This window comes from Cheilinus undulatus, linkage group 19, assembly GCF_018320785.1.
Source record: "Cheilinus undulatus linkage group 19, ASM1832078v1, whole genome shotgun sequence".
Classification (NCBI taxonomy): Eukaryota; Metazoa; Chordata; class Actinopteri; order Labriformes; family Labridae; genus Cheilinus; species Cheilinus undulatus.
The window spans coordinates 7158774-7181570 of NC_054883.1; the positions used below are offsets into that span (position 1 = coordinate 7158774).

Here is a 22797-nt window from a genome sequence, read left to right on the forward strand (position 1 = left end):
AGAGTATCCTTTGGCATTAAATGTCTGTAGCTGTTAAATCCACCCCACAAACAATTAATATTGAAATAGTTTTAGAATGACTTACTGAAATTTACAGTCATAATTAGTAGATATTTAAAAAAGGGCTAAGAATGGCAGAAGTGCTGCTAAAATGACAGGATAAAGTAGTGAAGAGGGGTGATAAGTGATAAAATGGGTTGTGGAGTGACACAAAGGGACAATAACTGACAGAATAAGTTGTGAAAAGAGGTTAAAATGTGACAGAAATTGGTGAAAGAGGAAAAAAGGGGCAATAAGTCAAAAAATGGTTACAAATGACAAAAAATAGTGTAAAAAATATAATGAAAGGGGTTAAAAAGTGGCAGAAATGTATGAAAGTGTGGCACAAAGGGGATAAAACATGCAGGGATATGGTAAAAAGTATTTTTAAAAAAGAGTAAAAATTGGGGTAAAGAGGGAAAAAATGTATCAAAAATTGTTTAAAAGTTGCAAAAATTGGTTTTAAAGTTGCAAAAATAGTTGAAAAAAATGTAATGAAAAAGGGTGAAAAAGTGGCCAAAATAGAAGAAAAGACACATAAATGGATAAGAGTGGCACAATGCTTGAAAATATGCAAAAAAAGTGGTTCAGAGGGGTTAAAATCTTGCAAAAATTGGGTTGAAGAGGCAAAAAAGGGGTAATTACTGTCAAAAATGTCAGGTCTGTCTCCTTGTGGCCTGCTGCATTGCAGATAATAGAGATAGATCTCACTGGTAATGACTCAAAATGTTTTGAAAGGAAACACAATACTAGCATACGACAATACGATTTAAATTAGACCAAAATATTTCTTCAGTTTATGCGTATTTGAAAGTCCCCAGAGTTTCTGTCAAGACTAAATCTGGCCCTTGTGCAAATGTACCTGATGAGCCCTGCTCTAAATCCACTGATATTATGTATGTAGATGGTAGGATATTCATAGTCTTTGAAATGTGACTTTTAAGGAAAATTTTCCAGAAATGGTTCCACAATTTTTAGACGTTGTTTTTGGCAGATTGTTGAACCTGTGCCCATCTGTACTTCTGAGAGACTCTGCTTCTCTAAAAGGCTCCTTTTATACCCAGTCATGTTACTGACCTGTTGCTAATTAATCTTGTTAGTTACAAAACGCCCCTTCAGGTGTTTTTAATTATTACCACTTACTTTTCCAGCCTTCTTTACCCTGTCCCTACTTTTTAGGTAGAGGTTGTAGGATTTGTCTGGAAGTGTTTTCCTCATAACTGAAGGTTATTTCATTTATTTATTTATTTATTTATTTATTTATTCAGTTTCATAAGTGTGTGCCAGACATGGGCTCAGCTATGCAAATAATAATCAATAATCTCTCAAATCTCTTTGAAACACCAAAAATGAACATATCACAGGAAACAGAGTAAAATAACATTTGGACATTTGGGTCATGATTTTTATTAGGGAGATGACACTGAATCCTGCAAGTGAGCTAAATAAGAACCACCACTATAAAACCCCTAAAATAAATCTAATGAAAAGAAGAAAAAACACATTTTAAAGCTTTATTTTGTTTGATTCTGGATTAAATTGCTTCATGCTGACATCCAAAGAAGCCTCTTTTAAATTCAAGCAGCTACTCATGTCCTAACATCATCTGGTTCCTTTTGAGTTTGCAGAGCTCCACAGTTCCTCAGATTCCCTCCACAGCAGCAGCCTGCCCTCACCCGTCAGCTGCTGACGACACATGCTGCTCTCACTCGTGATGTGTGTGTTTGTGTGCCACGTGGGAGTGGCGCTCTTGTTGAACATGACCAGGTTGCAGTCAGCCTGCGAGCACAGACAGAAAGCATCAGATCCATACGTGTCTGATGTCCACAGAGGCGTGCAGCCATAGATGATAAAGTTACCATCCTCCTACAGACAGACACAGAGAGCTGGGTAATATATATATATATATATATATATATATATATATATATATATATATTTATTTTTTTTTTTTTTTTTTTTTTTTTTTTTAAAGGAAATCTACTACATTAAACTCCACCAACTATTTAAGTATCAGTTCATCCTATTATCAAATCCTTAACTTTATTCCACATTGTCTTGTATAGTATTGTATTGTACATTATCTTAATGTATTTTTTGTACTATATTGGTTCATAATGGGGAACTTTATCATATTGAATAATATTATCACTTCACAATATAATTTTATATCCTATCAAATGATAACTTGTTCTGCATGGTATCAAAGTGTGTTTAATCATATAAACATGTCTCATAAATCATAGACTGTTAAGCATCGTGTCTTAACTGATAATATTCTTTTGTATCATTTTGTTTCATGTTGTAAAAAATATGGTGACATTTTATTTTTTCATATCTTACAGTATCATATTAAATTATTATGTATCATATTATTTCACATCATCTCCCATTGTTTTACATCTAGTGTTGTTTTATCAAGCCATTGTATCGTAAAATCTTATAATCTTAAAATCTAATCTTATCGTGTCGTATAATATTGTTTAATATCATATTGTATAATGTCTGTGTCGTGTCTTATCCATAGGTGCATTAATGCAGGAGCTTACAGGTTCTGTAGTCCAGGGCCTCTACCTTCCTGGGGGCCTCATTCACACTCCGATGGTAGCATGGCTTAATATTGAAACCCGCTAAATGCGGGTGGATTCCATCCAGGGAGGGTACCTCAGAGAGCCACGTTGGAGGGTTCATTTGATCAGCGTCACAAACTTTTCCTCCCTCTAACTGTGCTTGGCTGTTATCGTCAGTGTTTGGCAATCAGATGCTTGTTTCAAAGAGGCTGATTTACAAAGAGAATGATTTTTTTTGTCAAAATAACTGCCAGGTGGCCAGTCTATCAGTGCGTTCGTCATGCATCTTAGTGCATACACTTAATGGCTTATATGCCCAATACACAGCAACACAAACACTGAATTCAGTGGTTTGATTTATGATCTAACCAGTTACATATATGTTATCCAGTTCAGTTTTTTTCCTGGAAGGGGGGCCTCCAAATGCCAGCAGCCCTGGGGCCCAAAGAGACATTAAGTCACCTATGGTCTTATAATATTGTTATATATATATATTGTATATTAATGTGAAACAATATAATTTGTTTGATATAACTGATAAAATGTATCATATCATGCCTTGTGGTATCACAGTGTGTTGTATTGTGTCATATACAGTATATTGTATTATTTCTCATCATATCGCAATCACATTATAGCGTATTTCTGCAAATCAGCATGTACTGCATGTACTTATCACATAGCGCCATGTAATGTTTAACCATACTGGACTGTATCTCACTTTGTTTTGCAGCACATTGCATCACATCTTAATGAGTTGTACTGTAGTGTATCATATCAGCATGTTAAACATTGTATTATGTTATTGTGTGTCATGTGGTATCGTATTGTATTTTATTGTACTGTGTTATGTGGTGTTTTTATCATATTGTATCATATTGTGTAGTGTCCTGTTGTATCTTAATGGTTCATATCATATTGTAGTGATCATCATTTGGGGACCCGGGGACCACAAATTCAGAAAATTTGAGGAGGAAAGAATATGGCGTGCTATTGTTTAACTTTTTGTCATAAAGTTTAAATAAAACCTTCAACTCAAGAAGCAAATAGGTATTGTATTTCTGTAATTTGGCATGGTAAAAGAAATACTTACCAGTTCTATCTTGATTTAAGCTGCATTTTTTAGACTCTTTTAGAGTGCAGTTTGTCTTTCTGAGAATCCACACAAAGATCTGTTTCCTGCATGCATTTGACCAATCAAGACACGGCTTATTATGATCAAACTCAGTGACAGACGTCCAGATGGCTCCAGAAATATGTAGCTAAAATATCTCAACCACCCCCTTGTGGCTGGCTTCAGTATAGGTGATAAGAGTATTGCCTCACTGTTAAAAGCTTAAAGCTCCATTCATTTTTAAAAGAAATAATATTTTTAGACTAAAATAATTATTTAGTTGAGTTTATTTCAGTGTCTGGCCCTCACAGTGTCTGTCAAGAAAAAGCTGGCCCTTTTGTGAATGGAGTTGATGACCCCTGTCGTATATCATGATGTGTCATGATAGCGTAATTGCATGGTACCGTATTGTTTTGCATATTAGTATTGCATTCTATCATATTACACTGTGCTATGTAACATTATTTCATGAAGCTACGTGTCATATCTTATGTCGTATAGCATCTGACTTTGTTTTGCAGCACATTGCATCATTAGAATGATCCATATTATATTATATCTCATCATATCATACAAAATCATATAGTTTTGTTTTGCATTGTGTATCAGGATATTATCTTACTTTTTGCATCATATTATGGTTGTTTTGTACTATACAGTATCCTTTTTCAGGTTGTATTGTTTTGTATTACATTCTATTCTTTAGTGATCTGTATTATAATATTATGTTGTATTATAATATCAGCTGAGCGCATCCTCTTGTGTTTCTTCAAAATCCATATCTTATCATTTCCTCTTGTATAATATATTGTACAGTCTAAGTTTGAACTGTATCATTTCATAAGGTTTATTTTTAGTGTATGATATTGTTACAGTTGTGTATCATATTGCTTTTTGTATTTTATATTGTGTTGTTTTCTATTGTACTGTTTTGGTTTGTTTTATACCGTATCATATTCTTTCTTTAGTATTATTTAAATCATATTTTAATAACTTCTGGATATCACGCCTGTTTTTCCCTCTCACCTGGATGACTGTCTTCCATTTCTTGTTGTTAGTCTCCCCGATGAAGCTCATCTGTTTTGGACAGGAAGTTCCTACTCATATTTCTGGAAAAAAAGCAAAAAACAAATCTAAAGTAGCAAACAGCAAACATGCAGAGACCACATTTCCTTTATATTCCACCAGTGATTTATCAGTCAAGTACCATTTTGCTGCTGTGTAAGAAATCACCCATCAAAATTTATAACTCAAATAAGTCTGAGGTATTTGCTAAACTCAGCTTTGAACACGCTACAGCTCATGCTCTGTAATGTTTGATTTCATTAGTTCATGCAAAAGTGAAGAGTCCTGTACTTACAGGCTTGAATGATCCAGACCAGACGGTCTGTTGGCCAAAATGACGGAAGTGAAATTCGCCACTGGCCACAACATCTTCATATTTATGGGGCTTTAGTGGAGAGAAAGAGGGAGAGAGAGTAAGAGGAAGATCATGCCTTCCTTCATATGAAAAATGGAAATTCATCTGCAGATGCGGATGTTGTTGTTAATGTGATGATAGAAATAAACTATTACAGGTAGAAGCAAAGACCCCTTTTGAACTTTGACAGTGTTAGTAAGAGCAGACAGTAGAGACATCTTTCCACCATCAGTAGCAAGCAGTAGTCCTAACCCACACCTCTAAAACAGAGTGAAAATGTTCTGTTCTGCACAAATATTTTGCAGTATTTTATTCCCACAGAAATTAAGGGGCATAGTGGAAGAAGAAAATGTCAACCTTTATTTAGTTTCACTGTAATCTCAGTGATATCCATCACCTGGCTGTGAACTGGATTGTTCAATAAAGTCAAACTATATAGGGGGAGTCTTTTTGCAGTTTCTCCCCTCAGATTCTATACAGTTTTTGCGTTTGAAAATAGAGGGCTGCAATGGGAGCTAACTAAAGTCTGGCAGGAGCAGGTGTTTGTTAACCTGACATGCCAGATCGGCTGTCTCATATATGTATTGCATGGGTATAATTCACATTCATCTGGGAAAGCTCCCACAGAAAAGCGTTTGGGGAAAAAATCTTGGAAGGTGATTGGAGGATTGTTCAGTTGGTCACATTCATGACCAGCCAATCAGAGCAACAAGACAAAATGAAGGTGTTTGCATGATCTTCTCTTGAGCTGACAGGTTACCGCTGCCGTAGATTGTTAATGGCGGACCCTCTTGGTGAATCAGAATGATGCTAGGCTGGTGGGGAGACGTGCAAAAACATCTTCTCTGCCAAGACAAGCCTTCAGTGCGGATCTTTGCTCTTGTTTGAAAAAGAAATGTGGTCCAGTTACAATTAAACTTCTGCTTTTCTTCAGCTAATCCAAGCAGCCATAGGATACGCTGGCAAACCCCATCCATAACAAACATAAAGCCATGCCGAGGCAGACCGGGAGAAAAGCAAAAACATCTTTTCTGCCATGAAAGCTTGTTTTAATACAGAAATGTCCATCTCTGAGAAAACTGATGCTGTGGCTACGTCCGAGCTAATCACTCCACCAGCAGCTGTTTAATATACCCACTCACACAACAACTAACACTTTCCCCCCATAACTCTCACAAACTCATGCCAAAGCATGAAAATATCTTTCCCATCATGAAAATCTTCTTGTAGTGTTTGTATTCTTTATTGCGTGGAGAAATATGGTAAAGTTCAGGTTATATTGATGCTACACTAGAGATACATCCAAGCTAATTACTGGACACAGCCATTGCAAACGGCTTTGAGTACAACTAAACCTCACCCATAACTACCACCCTGCTCTGAACAGAGTTTGGTTTGGCACAAACATTGTGGGTTGGAGCTTTTTAAGATGGAGTTACCTGATGACAGAGATGGAGTCTGGCAAATCCATCTGTTTGCAAGGTTAGGTGTTGCTGCAGACACTGAATGTTTTCTTAACACCATTGGTGTAACCAGGGAGTGGCTTATTCAGCTCAAAAGGCCTAAATCTTTTCAGTAGGTAATTTATCTTTTTCTGTTATGATAGTTTGATACATCCATCCATTCATTATCTACAATGCTTAATCTGTTCTGTGTCAGGAGGCTGGAGCCAGTCCCAGCTGTCATTGTGCCATAGGCACTTACTGGACAGGTGTCATTCAGTCAGGGCTGACACAGCAATCAGGCATGCTCACACCCACACCCACAGTCTATGGTCCGTGGGAGAAAGCCGGAGGATCTAGAGAGATAGATGAATTCAGTGATGAACAGATGGATCCTGGAGACAACATGAACATTTCAATCTTGTAGCCAAAATGACAAAACCTTTGTTTTTCTTTACTTTTAAGACTTTATACACACACTGAATGACGTATATATTTTCAGCTCACTGTCAGAGGTTATGGTGGCCAGTCTATCAGTGCATTCGTCATGCATCTTAGTGCATACACTTAATGGCTTACATGCCCAATACACAGCAACACAAACACTGAATTCAGTGGTTTGATTTATGATCTAAACAGTTACATATATGTTATCCAGTTCAGTTCTTTTCCTGGAAGGGGGGCCTCCAAATGCCAGCAGCCCTGGGGCCCAAAGAGACATTAAGTCACCTATGGTCTTATAATATTGTTTGGTATATTAATGTGAAACAATATAATTTGTTTGATATAACTGATAAAATGTGTCATATCATGCCTTGTGGTATCACAGTGTGTTGTATTGTGTCATATACAGTATATTGTATTATTTCTCATCATATCGCAATCACATTATAGCGTATTTCTGCAAATCAGCATGTACTGCATGTACTTATCACTTAGCGCCATGTAATGTTTAACCATACTGGACTGTATCTCACTTTGTTTTGCAGCACATTGCATCACATCTTAATGAGTTGTACTGTAGTGTATCATATCAGCATGTTAAACATTGTATTATGTTATTGTGTGTCATGTGGTATCGTATTGTATTTTATTGAACTGTGTTATGGTTTTTTTTTATCATATTGTATCATATTGTGTAGTGTCCTGTTGTATCTTAATGGTTCATGTCATATTGTAGTGATCATCATTTGGGGACCCGGGGACCACAAATTCAGAAAATTTGAGGAGGAAAGAATATGGCGTGCTATTGTTTAACTTTTTGTCATAAAGTTTAAATAAAACCTTCAACTCAAGAAGCAAATAGGTATTGTATTTCTGTAATTTGGCATGGTAAAAGAAATACTTACCAGTTCTATCTTGATTTAAGCTGCATTTTTTAGACTCTTTTAGAGTGCAGTTTGTCTTTCTGAGAATCCACACAAAGATCTGTTTCCTGCATGCATTTGACCAATCAAGACACGGCTTATTATGATCAAACTCAGTGACAGACGTCCAGATGGCTCCAGAAATATGTAGCTAAAATATCTCAACCACCCCCTTGTGGCTGGCTTCAGTATAGGTGATAAGAGTATTGCCTCACTGTTAAAAGCTTAAAGCTCCATTCATTTTTAAAAGAAATAATATTTTTAGACTAAAATAATTATTTAGTTGAGTTTATTTCAGTGTCTGGCCCTCACAGTGTCTGTCAAGAAAAAGCTGGCCCTTTTGTGAATGGAGTTGATGACCCCTGTCGTATTGCATGATGTGTCATGATAGCGTAATTGCATGATACCGTATTGTTTTGCATATTAGTATTGCATTCTATCATATTACACTGTGCTATGTAACATTATTTCATGAAGCTACGTGTCATATCTTATGTCGTATAGCATCTGACTTTGTTTTGCAGCACATTGCATCATTAGAATGATCCATATTATATTATATCTCATCATATCATACAAAATCATATAGTTTTGTTTTGCATTGTGTATCAGGATATTATCTTACTTTTTGCATCATATTATGGTTGTTTTGTACTATACAGTATCCTTTTTCAGGTTGTATTGTTTTGTATTACATTCTATGCTTTAGTGATCTGTATTATAATATTATGTTGTATTATAATATCAGCTGAGCGCATCCTCTTGTGTTTCTTCAAAATCCATATCTTATCATTTCCTCTTGTATAATATCATATTGTACAGTATAAGTTTGAACTGTATCATTTCATAAGGTTTATTTTTAGTGTATGATATTGTTACAGTTGCGTATCATATCGCTTTTTGTATTTTATATTGTGTTGTTTTCTATTGTACTGTTTTGGTTTGTTTTATACCGTATCATATTCTTTCTTTAGTATTATTTAAATCATATTTTAATAACTTCTGGATATCACGCCTGTTTTTCCCTCTCACCTGGATGACTGTCTTCCATTTCTTGTTAGTCTCCCCGACGAAGCTCATCTGTTTTGGACAGGAAGTTCCTACTCATATTTCTGGAAAAAAAGCAAAAAACAAATCTAAAGTAGCAAACAGCAAACATGCAGAGACCACATTTCCTTTACATTCCACCAGTGATTTATCAGTCAAGTACCATTTTGCTGCTGTGTAAGAAATCACCCATCAAAATTTATAACTCAAATAAGTCTGAGGTATTTGCTAAACTCAGCTTTGAACACGCTACAGCTCATGCTCTGTAATGTTTGATTTCATTAGTTCATGCAAAAGTGAAGAGTCCTGTACTTACAGGCTTGAATGATCCAGACCAGACGGTCTGTTGGCCAAAATGACGGAAGTGAAATTCGCCACTGGCCACAACATCTTCATATTTATGGGGCTTTAGTGGAGAGAAAGAGGGAGAGAGAGTAAGAGGAAGATCATGCCTTCCTTCATATGAAAAATGGAAATTCATCTGCAGATGCGGATGTTGTTGTGGATGTGATGATAGAAATAAACTATTACAGGTAGAAGCAAAGACCCCTTTTGAACTTTGACAGTGTTAGTAAGAGCAGACAGTAGAGACATCTTTCCACCATCAGTAGCAAGCAGTAGTCCTAACCCACACCTCTAAAACTGAGTGAAAATGTTCTGTTCTGCACAAATATTTTGCAGTATTTTATTCCCACAGAAATTAAGGGGCATAGTGGAAGAAGAAAATGTCAACCTTGATTTAGTTTCACTGTAATCTCAGTGATATCCATCACCTGGCTGTGAACTGGATTGTTGATTTAGGATCATTTATAATGTTTAAAAATGACAGCTGGGATTAACTATGAAAATTACCAAAGTTAAAAAAGGCAATCACAATAGAGGATCAACAGTTCTGCAAACTTGCCAAACTTGCATGGCTTCTACGATCAGAGCCAAAAATCCTTTTTTTTTTTTTTTTTTAAATAACATGTTAACAAAATAACTACTCAAAGAGAAATAATGAGTTTGGTGCGCTGACAAGTACACAGTATTTTTCCATAAAGAATCAAATAAAATCAAATCATCAGAGGTGCAGTCCTTCAGAGGATACTACCCCTGAAATGAGACACAGCTATGATATGGTTTGGTTAAGCACTACCGTCTCCAGTCCAAGATTTGTATTTTTTATTTTTACGTATTGGGCTCATCTGTGTTTGTTCAGTAAGTCAACATTTTGTCATGAGGTGTGGAGGGAAAAACTGCAATTTGTAAGATGAAAACATCAAGACTGTTTTCTCTGCTTACTCCTCAGATCGGTGCTGACAGACTCCGTCCCATGCAGCCCTCAGGGAATTTTGGCTCAAGCTTATTTTCCCATCTGTTTTCAGTCAAGTATAACTTGTATCAGCATGCAATCAGAAAGAATTTTTCTAAGGCAGAAACCTGATAAGGAGTGTCTATGCTGGAATGTTTGTTTAAAAAGTTTCCCCACTACTGGCCAATGTATTTATCTGTGATTTGTAACATTTTCACTGTGAAGATTTATTAGCTTTAATAAACCAACAAACATGTACTGGATAATGCATGCAATAATGATCAATCAGACAATTATGAGGCTGTAAGACTCGATTAAGCTGTCTGTACATGTTGCATTCTCCGCAAGAAGTTACCCCAAAGGACCTACTCCTTAAGCAGCAACAACCTTTGAGCTAACCTCGTTCAACTATAGCCAGGTAACCTTTACATACCGATGATCAATGTCATTTCCTAGGCATTTCTCCTCCAGGCATCACTTCTGATATATCAACACAAAAATGGAGAGTATCCAAATTCACAGCCTCTGTTTATTGTGGTTTGCTGACTGTGTTTCTCTGATTCAGCATCACTTTAGATTCAGATCTGCTGCATCCAGATCCAGAAACCAGATGTTTGAAACTGAATGAGTAAAACTTAAAAATAACTTTTATGTTACTCATCCATGTCATTTTGGTTACTTCCCTTCAAGGGGGGGGGGCTTGCACACTGATTCATCCATATCAGTGGTATTATTTATACAAGATATTTGCTTTAATTATTGAAGTAAAGGGGTTTAAATGAAATGTAGAATAAGTGCACCTGACTTTTTTCACTGGAGATGAGACATGCTAGTGACATTATCTGGTGGCTTTAAATTGCCCATTATTGTGAGTGTGTCTGGAAATGTTTGCCTCTGTATGTTTTCCCTGGTATTGTCTGGTGACCATTACCCTGGTGTTCTAGACTTCTTATCTCTCCAAACACTTTAAACCATGCCACATTCACATGCAAACACTTAGCAAATTTGTGTGCACAATAAAGTCAAACTATATAGGGGGAGTCTTTCTGCAGTTTCTCCCCTCAGATTCTATACAGTTTTTGCGTTTGAAAATAGAGGGCTGCAATGGGAGCTAACTAAAGTCTGGCAGGAGCAGGTGTTTGTTAACCTGACATGCCAGATCGGCTGTCTCATATATGTATTGCATGGGTATAATTCACATTCATCTGGGAAAGCTCCCACAGAAAAGCGTTTGGGGAAAAAATCTTGGAAGGTGATTGGAGGATTGTTCAGTTGGTCACATTCATGACCAGCCAATCAGAGCAACAAGACAAAATGAAGGTGTTTGCATGATCTTCTCTTGAGCTGACAGGTTACCGCTGCCGTAGATTGTTAATGGCGGACCCTCTTGGTGAATCAGAATGATGCTAGGCTGGTGGGGAGACGTGCAAAAACATCTTCTCTGCCAAGACAAGCCTTCAGTGCGGATCTTTGCTCTTGTTTGAAAAAGAAATGTGGTCCAGTTACAATTAAACTTCTGCTTTTCTTCAGCTAATCCAAGCAGCCATAGGATACGCTGGCAAACCCCATCCATAACAAACATAAAGCCATGCCGAGGCAGACCGGGAGAAAAGCAAAAACATCTTTTCTGCCATGAAAGCTTGTTTTAATACAGAAATGTCCATCTCTGAGAAAACTGATGCTGTGGCTACGTCCGAGCTAATCACTCCACCAGCAGCTGTTTAATATACCCACTCACACAACAACTAACACTTTCCCCCCATAACTCTCACAAACTCATGCCAAAGCATGAAAATATCTTTCCCATCATGAAAATCTTCTTGTAGTGTTTGTATTCTTTATTGCGTGGAGAAATGTGGTAAAGTTCAGGTTATATTGATGCTACACTAGAGATACATCCAAGCTAATTACTGGACACAGCCATTGCAAACGGCTTTGAGTACAACTAAACCTCACCCATAACTACCACCCTGCTCTGAACAGAGTTTGGTTTGGCACAAACATTGTGGGTTGGAGCTTTTTAAGATGGAGTTACCTGATGACAGAGATGGAGTCTGGCAAATCCATCTGTTTGCAAGGTTAGGTGTTGCTGCAGACACTGAATGTTTTCTTAACACCATTGGTGTAACCAGGGAGTGGCTTATTCAGCTCAAAAGGCCTAAATCTTTTCGGTAGGTAATTTATCTTTTTCTGTTATGATAGTTTGATATATCCATCCATTCATTATCTACAATGCTTAATCTGTTCTGTGTCAGGAGGCTGGAGCCAGTCCCAGCTGTCATTGTGCCATAGGCACTTACTGGACAGGTGTCATTCAGTCAGGGCTGACACAGCAATCAGGCATGCTCACACCCACACCCACAGTCTATGGTCCGTGGGAGAAAGCCGGAGGATCTAGAGAGATAGATGAATTCAGTGATGAACAGATGGATCCTGGTGACAACATGAACATTTCAATCTTGTAGCCAAAATGACAAAACCTTTGTTTTTCTTTACTTTTAAGACTTTATACACACACTGAATGACGTATATATTTTCAGCTCACTGTCAGAGGTTATGGTAAGTACTTTTCACAACAGCAGAATTTTATGACAAAAAATTTGAAAAATTGCTGAGGGGGACTAATTTAAATTGAACACACTACAAACAAAGGAAATCCAAAGAGGGTTAGGGTTAGGCAACCAAACCCTAAAAGTCAGGGTTAGGATAAAGAAAAGGGAAAAAATAACACCAAAAAATAAGGAAAAAACCCAGAAAGGGTTCGTACGTCATTTCCTGCCCCAAGGTCAAGGTCACTCCACTGTAGAGGCCTGCAATAACCTGACACACCAGATGGATTTGTTTTCACACGATCATCTGGAAAACCTCCCAAAGACTGTGTTTGGTAAAGGCAGAGCCTTTGAAATAAAAACCTCGTTCTGGTGCCAATGAGAAACACGGAAACGAGCGAGTCCATCTGCTTTGCAAGGTTAGGCAACAGATGAGCACAAAACGCCCCCCATAGAGGTCTGCAACAGATGCCTCTTAATCTTTACACGAATGCCAGATGAGGGGGAAAAGAAGTGACGAATTGCAGATAGGAATGAATGGGAACATCAAGAGCAAGACAAGATGAGACCAAGACCATGGAAATCTATTTAAAAAGTCATAAGAATGTTGAACAGTGTTGGCATTTTCTCTCTAATTTTAGTTTGCCTTTAAATAAATTTAATAGCAGAAACAGGGTGTCTGCAACTTTGTTTTCAAAGCACCACAATGCAAAAGATCTCTAATCTTAGCAAATTTGTTCAACTTCTTGTCAAAAATAAGGTATTCAAAAGCTGATGAGAAGTCTGGAGTTGATTATCTAGACTTGCCAGGTCTAGATAATGAGGCCTAAAATAAGGCTACGTTCACACTGCAGACCTTCATGCTCAATTCTGATTCTTTTCTCATATCTGATTTTTTTGTTTGGCTGTTCACACTGCAGTCAAATTCCAGAAGATCAGCTATGTCACTGATTTAGGACCACATGTGAAAGCGGCCTGAATCTGATTCAAAAAGATCAGATTCAATGGGAAAAAAATCAGATATCAGATACATATGAGCAAAAAAAATTAGATTCAGGTCACTTTTAAGTGCAGTGTGAACATAGCCTTAGTGTCTGATTAGATCTGAGTTTTTCCAGGCACTTGAATAACTTGAAGACTTTCAAAGAGGCAAAACAATCAGTGACCTAACAGCAACTGTTTTAAATCAAATTACAACTTTAATTAATCAGGAGATAAAAATGCCATCATATGCCCAGCCTGAAAAAAAATCAGTGCTGAAAAATCAGAGCTCACCACCACAGGTAAAGAGGAAATTATTTGTTGTTTTATTGTTTTATTATCACTTTAATTATGTTGAATAATAGCACTTCAACGGTGGTCCTGACCAGTCTTGATGGAAAATCCCGAGTCCAGCCAGTCTGAGACTGAGTCAAAATAAAGGTGCCAGAGACCGGGGACCCCCACTGTACTGAAGGTGGTTAAACACAGTTGTGCACAGGGTTAGGGTTAGGGTTAGGGTGGAGCAATGTGGAGACAAGGCCACCCATTAGGGGGGAAAAATAAGAGAGCTTTCTGGGGCCCAGCCAAACTGGGGGCCATCAAAATCATGGTCCATTGTAAATTTAAGCAGGTATTTTATATTTAACCTGATTGATAACCACTCTTATCAAAGAAACACATTTTAACTCATTTGTGTAGTAAGTAGTGCTCCTAAAATGTAAATTATTTTGTTAAAAACTGAATTAGAATATGTTAACCACAGTTAAAATGGGTTGATAACGGCAAAAATGGTGGGAAAGGTGGTGAAATCAAATTTTTAAAAGAGCAGAAATGGGTTAGAAATACCAAAAATTACATAAAATATACCAAAAATAGGTTAGAGTGGCAAAAATGGTCATATTCAGTGGTAAAAGGAGATTCAAAAGTGGCTGAAATGACTTTAAAGTGGCAAAAACAGGTAGAAATTTGGCAAAATAGTATGAAAATTGATATAAACTGGCAAAAAAGGATTAGCTGAAGCAGAAGTCAGAAACGGGTTAAAGTGGCAAAAAATTGGCATATCAAATTATGAGATGTAGCTTAAAAAGTGGTTAACAGGATTAATAGTGGCAAAAATGTGTCAACGGAGCCAACAATAGGCAGAGGTCGGTTTAGAAGTGGCAAAAACAGGCAGAATAAAAGTAGAGAAAAGGGTTTAAAATGGACAAAAAATGGGTTTTAAGTTGCAAAAATGCGTTAAAATTGGTGAGAAAAGTGATAAAAATGGGTTAAAATCAGGCCTCATTAGTGTTAAGTGGCAACAGTGTAATTCAAAAATGTTCTCAGTTTTTTCTGGAGAACCCCCTAAGTGTCTCACGAACCCCAACGTTGAGAACCCCCGCTGTAGAGATGATGGCAGGTGCCAAAGGATGCTTTCTAAAGGAGCATCGGTGTGTGCTGTTCCCATTCATGTGAATTCCCACAATGCTGGCTGCTGCTTGGGATAAATTTGAGTTCATGGTCTTGCCCAAGGACAGCAGCAGCAGGGATCAAACCAACATCTTTCTGGTTGACATCTAACCCACTCTACCAGCAGCTCTGTGGAATTTTGCAATGTAAAAGTAGGGAATACCAGGGATCCTGGTACTTTTGGTGCAGGGCTTGGCTGCTAACTTGTGCTGAGACTGATAAACTGATGAAAGTGCAAAGACTTGAATGTGATGAGAGGATGCACAAAATTGCATAACTGAGTTCGAGACAATGCAAAACATTTAAAATGATATCAGTGTGATGAGAGGCAAACAAAGCTGTGTCTCAGCCCTGATGGCTGGGTGTGTTTATCTGATGTCAGCAGGAAATTATGACCGAACACGCATGAGAAAAGTGAATAGAGAACTGTTTGATAAATATATAGCAAGCATATGACCGACTGATCTGACATCCTCACTGAACTCTGACAGGAGCTCTGTTTGGCAGCTGGATGCAGGAAATGAGAGCCTGGAAGTGACTTCCTTTGTAAATCCAGCTGTGTCCACATGTGGCTCCTCTTCATCAGCATCTGAATAAGCAGCAGCACAACCCAGAGGGGTGTTCATTATAGATGTGCTGTAAATGAAGACTGCAGCTTAATGAAATATTTTCACTAACTCTCTCTCTCACTCTACCCACCATTTAAACTAAACCTTATTCGTACATCTTTAAAGCGCTGGAAGTCACAAAGTCAAACTGAGAACATGTACACCCACACAGGAAGAACACAGTGCTCTACAGAGAGGCCTTGACCGGTCAACTTCAAACCAACATCTATACCATGAGGGAAAATCTAACCTCTACACCACCCTGACACTTTCTCCTGTCCAACTATACAAAGATTCAATCATACTGTATTATTATGAAGAAACCAAACTGTGGGATTTATTCCCAGATCTTTAAAGCTCTGTGGCCACTACACCCACTAAAGGATAACAGTAAGTGGAGCACCAGGGTTTTTATTCTATAATCACAGCTTACCCACTTACACCAGGGTTCAGTTTCAACTTCAGCCATCTGGTATTTATAGCCACTGTAATAGACTTATTTCATATTCTATTAAAGTATTAAAGCTCCTGCAAAGAGTTTTAGCAGGAAATCCAGCAGACTGAAATTGATCCTGATGCACTTTAAAGACCTCCAGCAACAAACCAGAGCAACGCTGAGAAGACGGACGATTTCTGTGTTATTATGGATACACCTGTCAGGTGATGAGGATCCATCCATTCATCCATCCATGTATTAATTCATCCATCCATCCATCCATTAATTTATCCATCCATCCATTCATCCATCCATTAATTCATCCATCCATCCATCCATCCATCCATGTATTAATTCATCCATCCATCCATCCATCCATTCATCCATCCATTAATTCATCCATCCATCCATCCATCCATCAATCAATCCATTCCTTTCATCCATCCATGCATCCATCCCTCCATCTATCCATCTGTGATTGCATCATCCATCCATCCATCCATCCATCCATCCATCCATTCATCCATCCATTAATTCATCCATCCATCCATCCATCCATCCATCAATCCATCCATTCATCCATCCATCCATCAATCCATCCATCAATTCATCCGTCCACGCATGAATCCATCCATCCATCCATCCATCCATCCATCCACGCATGAATCCATCCATCCATCATCCATCCATGCACACATCCACACATCCATCCATCCATCCATCCATCCATCCATCCATCCATCTATCCATCCACGCATGAATCCATCCATCCATCATCCATCCATCCACACATCCATCCATCCATCCATCCATCCATCCATCCATCCATACACACATACATCCATCCAGTTATGAATGCAAGATTGCATCCATCCATCCATCCATACATACATACATACATCAATCCATGCATGAATCTATCCATTCACACATGAATCCATCCATCCATCCATCCATGACAGCATCCATCCATCCATGCATGAATCAATCCATCCATCCATGATTGCATCCATCATTCATCCATCCACACATCCATCCATCCATCCATCCATCCATCCATCCATCCATCCATCCATCCGTCCATCCATCCACGCATGAATCCATCCATCCATCATCCATCCATCCATCCATCCATCCATCCATGCATCCACGCATGAATCCATCCATCCATCATCCATCCATCCACACATCCACACATCCATCCATCCATCCATCTATCCATCCACGCATGAATCCATCCATCCATCATCCATCCATCCACACATCCATCCATCCATCCATCCATCCATACATACACACATACATCCATCCAGTTATGAATGCAAGATTGCATCCATCCATCCATACATACATACATACATACATCAATCCATGCATGAATCTATCCATTCACACATGAATCCATCCATCCATCCATCCATGACAGCATCCATCCATCCATGCATGAATCAATCCATCCATCCATGATTGCATCCATCATTCATCCATCCACACATCCATCCATCCATCCATCCATCCATCCACGCATGAATCCATCCATCCATCATCCATCCATCCATCCATCCATCCATCCATCCATGCATCCACGCATGAATCCATCCATCCATCATCCATCCATCCACACATCCATCCATCCATCCATCCATCCATACATACATACATACATTCATCCATCCAGTTATGAATGCAAGATTTCATCATCCATCCATCCATCCATACACACATACATACATCCAGTTATGAATGCAAGATTGCATCCATCCATCCATCCATCCATACATCCATACATTAATCCATGCATGAATCTATCCATTCACGCATGAATGGATCCATCTACCATTCATCCATGACTGCATCCATCCATCCATGCATGAATCAATCCATCCATCCATGATTGCATCCATCATTCATCCATCCACACATCCATCCATCCATCCATCCATCCATCCATACATACATACATACATACATACATACATCCAGTTATGAATGCAAGATTGCATCCATCCATCCATCCATCCATCCATCCATCCATCCGTACATCCATCAATCCATGCATGAATCTATCCATTCACGCAGGAATCCATCCATCCATCCATGCATGAATCAATCTATCCATCCATGATTGCATCCATCCATCCATTCATCACTTCATCCATCCATCCATCCATCCATCCATCCATCCATCAGCACTCATGTCAGGAAATATATGGACTTTTATTCCTCTAAATTTCAGCTCCCCTTTTTCTCTGTTTATTTGCAGGATCTTCTCCCTATCAGAGTAGTAGTGCTACACAACCATGGGTCTAGGGCGGCCACCAGGTTTTTGTTTTAGGAGTCAAGGATGTATGAGAGTGGTCCAGCCCCAATGGGACAGGGATATCATCACCCAGTTGATCTGCAAAGGATTGAGCAACCATGAATGGTGTAAGTTTTTAGAGCCCTCAAGGATCCGAATAATCCTTACAATCTGGCTCTAGCTGAGTGCAGGGATGCTAGCCAGACTTGAAATTCTGTTTTCAGGGAAGCAATACCAGTTTTAGTCTTGTAAGAGTCTCCAGGTCTTGTTTAATTTCAGCACGAAAACTAGCCATCTCCTGTTTGCTTACCATATTTCCTCTAATAAACACTGTGAGACAAACTCCAACTAGGCCCCCTATCACAGCTGGCACACAACAAGCAAATAAGGACGGGTGTTATAAATAATTAACATGCTAATTCCTGTGTATGTCATTTAAAACAGCACAGTTTTCACTGCTTTCAGATGTTTAAACTGAACAGCTTCTTTTTGACTTGGTGGTCCCATGTGACGCTACTTGGCCAATAAAATTAGTTTCTAAGAGCTCAAGAGCAAACCCAGAAAAATACAGACTCAAAACGAGAGTCAATAGCAAGAGCTAAATAAGCTGTTTAGCATTGGCAGGGAAGATTTGGCAAATTTTTTGGTGCAACCCACATACTCAGCTCTGCTGCTCATCCCACAAATGCATGATCCTTACAAATGGGGCACCATTTAGAAACAGGCTGTTCAACGGTGTAAGATATCTTGCCAAGAAACATTGTTGCAACAAAGAAATAATTGACCAAACACTAATTTTCTTATGTTTTTGTGCTAGGTTAATATCCCATGCAATGTGTCAGGTTAAAAACCCCTAAATCAGAGTTTTTCTGTTCTTCAAATTGGGAGTTCTGCATAAAAAGATATCTTTTGGTCAAGATATTTAAGCCCAAGCTGCTCACACGGCTGTGTCAGAGCCAGAAATGGATGAGTGAATACTGATGACCTCTTTACACTGCAGCCTTTTCTATCAGAGTGTGAATGTAGAGTGAGTGGGTGTCAGACGGCTAGAAAAGTGCTACACTAATTTAAGTTTATTCATTATTTTCAGTTTTATTTGCAGCTGTGTACATCCTACATATGGACTTAGATGCATAATGGTACACACTGTTCTCGTCTTTTTGTGTTAAAAAAAAAAAAAAATCCCCCATTACATAATCACAGCCTTCATATTGGAAAATGAATGGTTCAGATAAACTTACAGGGTTGGGTCTTCTAAGACATTTAAGGTTTGCCAAAGTATGTGTGAGGCTTTTTAGGATTGTCACGCCACATCCTTTTTTAACAGATCCTGTTTGACACACAATCCCCTCAAGCAATGAGAATGAATGATTGAAGCATGCATTTGTGCACGCTAGCTCCTTTATCAAGGTGTGTATCAAGGTGTCAAAATGCATTCACTTGGCAAACATTCATGCTATAATTCTCACTACTATGCCAACGTCATGGATCCATATGTGAAACTCCATGACCCTAGCATCAAAATGCAACTCTGAATTATTTGCAATTTTGTGCCATTTATTTGCATTGCCCTTGGTGTGCAAAGGCCTTAAGTTGATTTGCTTAATAGCATATTACCATGTCCTTTAAAAGCATGTGTAAGACAACAGGAGGGAGGAAAGCTGTTAAAGAGAACCGGCTAATCTCTTAGCTCGTGGCTATCTCTCCCATTTATTACCTCCGCCAAGGAGGTTATGTGATCGACAGGGTTTGTTTGTTAAAAGGTTATGGACGGATTTGGATGAAAGATCAAGTACAACACTTCTCACTCTGGTTCTGATGTCATCTTTCACAGATCGTGCATGTGCCATAGCAGTTGAATTCATGACGGCATGGTTCAGTATTTCAGGGGGATTCAGGCTGCTCAAGGCCTACTAACAGGAACATTCAGTCCGGGACAAAAAAAAAAAAAGGCAGAGACACTCCTCTCTTTATCGGCCTTTTTCCTCTCCTCCCCCCGGATTTGAAGGTATAAAAAAGGAGTGAAAATCACTTGTTGCACTTCACTCCCTCTCCTCTTCAGTTGCCTGACATTGGACTCTCAAGCCTGTGAGTACTGCACCTTTTTAAATGGATTCATTTATGCATCTTTATGCTGGATCATATTAATGCATTCAGATGTCTCTGCAGTTGACTCTTAACAGTGAAGAGTTATGTTTGCATTATGCATTCTGCTAGTTTGGAGTAATGAACAAAGAACTACTAAATCAGTGACAAGAATTAGCATTTAAGATGTCTTTTCAAGGCTTCGAAGTTTTTCTTCTTTTGCAGAATCATGAGCAGGAACTTCTTGTCCAAAAATGACGAGCTCCGCAGGGGGGACTACCTGATGTCCAACAATGGGGAGTATAAGGCTGTTTTCCAGGTGAGATAACTCAAAAAGACACCAACTGTGATGTACGTGCATGTTTAATGTAAACCAGGAATCTATGTTTTGAATTATGCACTCTGATAACAGCCACATTTTTCCCCTCTTTCTGCAGGAGGACGGTAACTTTGTCATCTATGGCTGGAAGCATGTGTGGGATTCAGAAACTGCAGGAACAGACGCTATCCGCCTGTGCATGCAGGCCGACTGTAACCTGGTCATGTACAACAAGTGTGACAAGCCAAGGTGGCACACAAACTCGGCCAATTCCAAATGCAACATGTGCCGTCTTCAGCTGACCAATGACGGGAAACTGATACTGAACACGGAATGTGATGAACTCTGGAGCTCTGAGAAGTCCAGAGGCATGAAGTGATCGATTTAAACAACTACTGGAAGTTGATTTGAGTTGGTAAATCTGATGTTTTGTAATTTGGAGTCAAATAAAAACTTTTGACGTAACTGTAGTGGTGTCTATTCCTTCTCTTTGTGATGAGCTTAAAGTTTGATCTCTGCATCTCAGCTACTCATTCATGCATGTTATCTGAATAAAGACTAAAATATTTTAAACAGATACAAATTCTGATGCTGACCCATTTTGTGATGAACTTAAAACATCAAAACTTTGCAATGGTAAGAATGATCACATATGGATCCTGATAGCCCTCTAATACCCAGTGCTATTTGATTCATAAACATTTCAGCTCTCAAAAGCCAATGAAAGGGAGGCATTAAAGGTTTTAAATAGACTCTGAATAGTGATGGCCGTTTGATGATGCCATCTTTCATTGCTGAGGGTAGCTAGCCATCAGGCTTCAATCATCCTACAATTTAAAACCTGCTGCAACTTTAATTCATTTCATCGCCACACTAAGCTCCTATATCAGCTGTGAGTCTTCTCTTTTATGTGAATTATGATTCTGGTCATATGGCCAGAAAAATCAGCCTCACATGTCACTAAATGCTGAATGATATTGGACCTGAGCTCATTTGTGCAGCACTCTTAAGTTGTCAGACAACTCAGATACACTGCCTGGCCAAAAAAAAAGTCGCCACCAAAAAAAAGGTCACACACTCTAATATTTCGTTGGACCGCCTTTAGCTTTGATTACAGCACGCATTCGCTGTGGCATTGTTTCGATAAGCTTCTGCAATGTCACAAGATTTATTTCCATCCAGTGTTGCATTAATTTTAATATTGATGATGGGAGAGTCTGACCACTGCGCAAAGCCTTCTCCAGCACATCCCAAAGATTCTCAATGAGGTTAAGGTCTGGACTCTCTGGTGGCCAATCCATGTGTGAAAATGATGTCACATGCTCCCTGAACCACTCTTTCACAATTTGAGCCCAATGAATCCTGGCATTGTCATCTTGGAATATGCCCGTGCCATTAGGGAAGAAAAAATCCATTGTTTAAGAAATGAGAAGTTACTCATTGCATCAGCTGGGGTTAAATGACTTGTTGCCAGCTGAAAGATAATCACCCATGCAGTAATTTTCCAGTAGGAGGCTCATACCTATTTGCTTAGTTAAATCCAGGTGGCAACTTTTTTTTTGGTCAGGCAGTGTATCATTTTATATCATAGGTCACTTAATCGGAAACACTTAAGTGTTTCATGTCATTTTAAATATTAGTCAAAAATAACCTGAGTTACAAAATGCAGTTTTTAAATGAGGATTTTTTTTTTAGGGAAATAAAACTATCTAAACCTACAGTACCTGTTCCTATACGATGACTTTACCAACCACATCCAGGTCTGATTACTGCCAGTC

General features: G+C 38.5%; 2 protein-coding genes across 2 annotated transcripts; one reads left to right on the top strand and one right to left on the bottom strand.

The window, feature by feature from the left end:
* Positions 1-1612: 1612 nt before the first annotated feature.
* Positions 1613-9060, bottom strand: LOC121527564 (mannose-specific lectin-like). Its single transcript, XM_041814578.1, has 3 exons — positions 9011-9060; positions 4750-4789; positions 1613-1905 (listed from the first exon to the last, which is right to left on the bottom strand). The coding sequence occupies exons 1-3, from the start codon at positions 9058-9060 to the stop codon at positions 1642-1644; spliced, it is 354 nt and encodes a 117-aa protein (XP_041670512.1). The 3' UTR covers positions 1613-1641.
* Positions 9061-20616: 11556 nt separating this feature from the next.
* LOC121527471 (mannose-specific lectin-like) lies at positions 20617-21484 on the top strand. Its single transcript, XM_041814443.1, has 3 exons — positions 20617-20703; positions 20926-21019; positions 21138-21484. The coding sequence occupies exons 2-3, from the start codon at positions 20930-20932 to the stop codon at positions 21396-21398; spliced, it is 351 nt and encodes a 116-aa protein (XP_041670377.1). The 5' UTR covers positions 20617-20703; positions 20926-20929; the 3' UTR covers positions 21399-21484.
* Positions 21485-22797: the final 1313 nt, after the last annotated feature.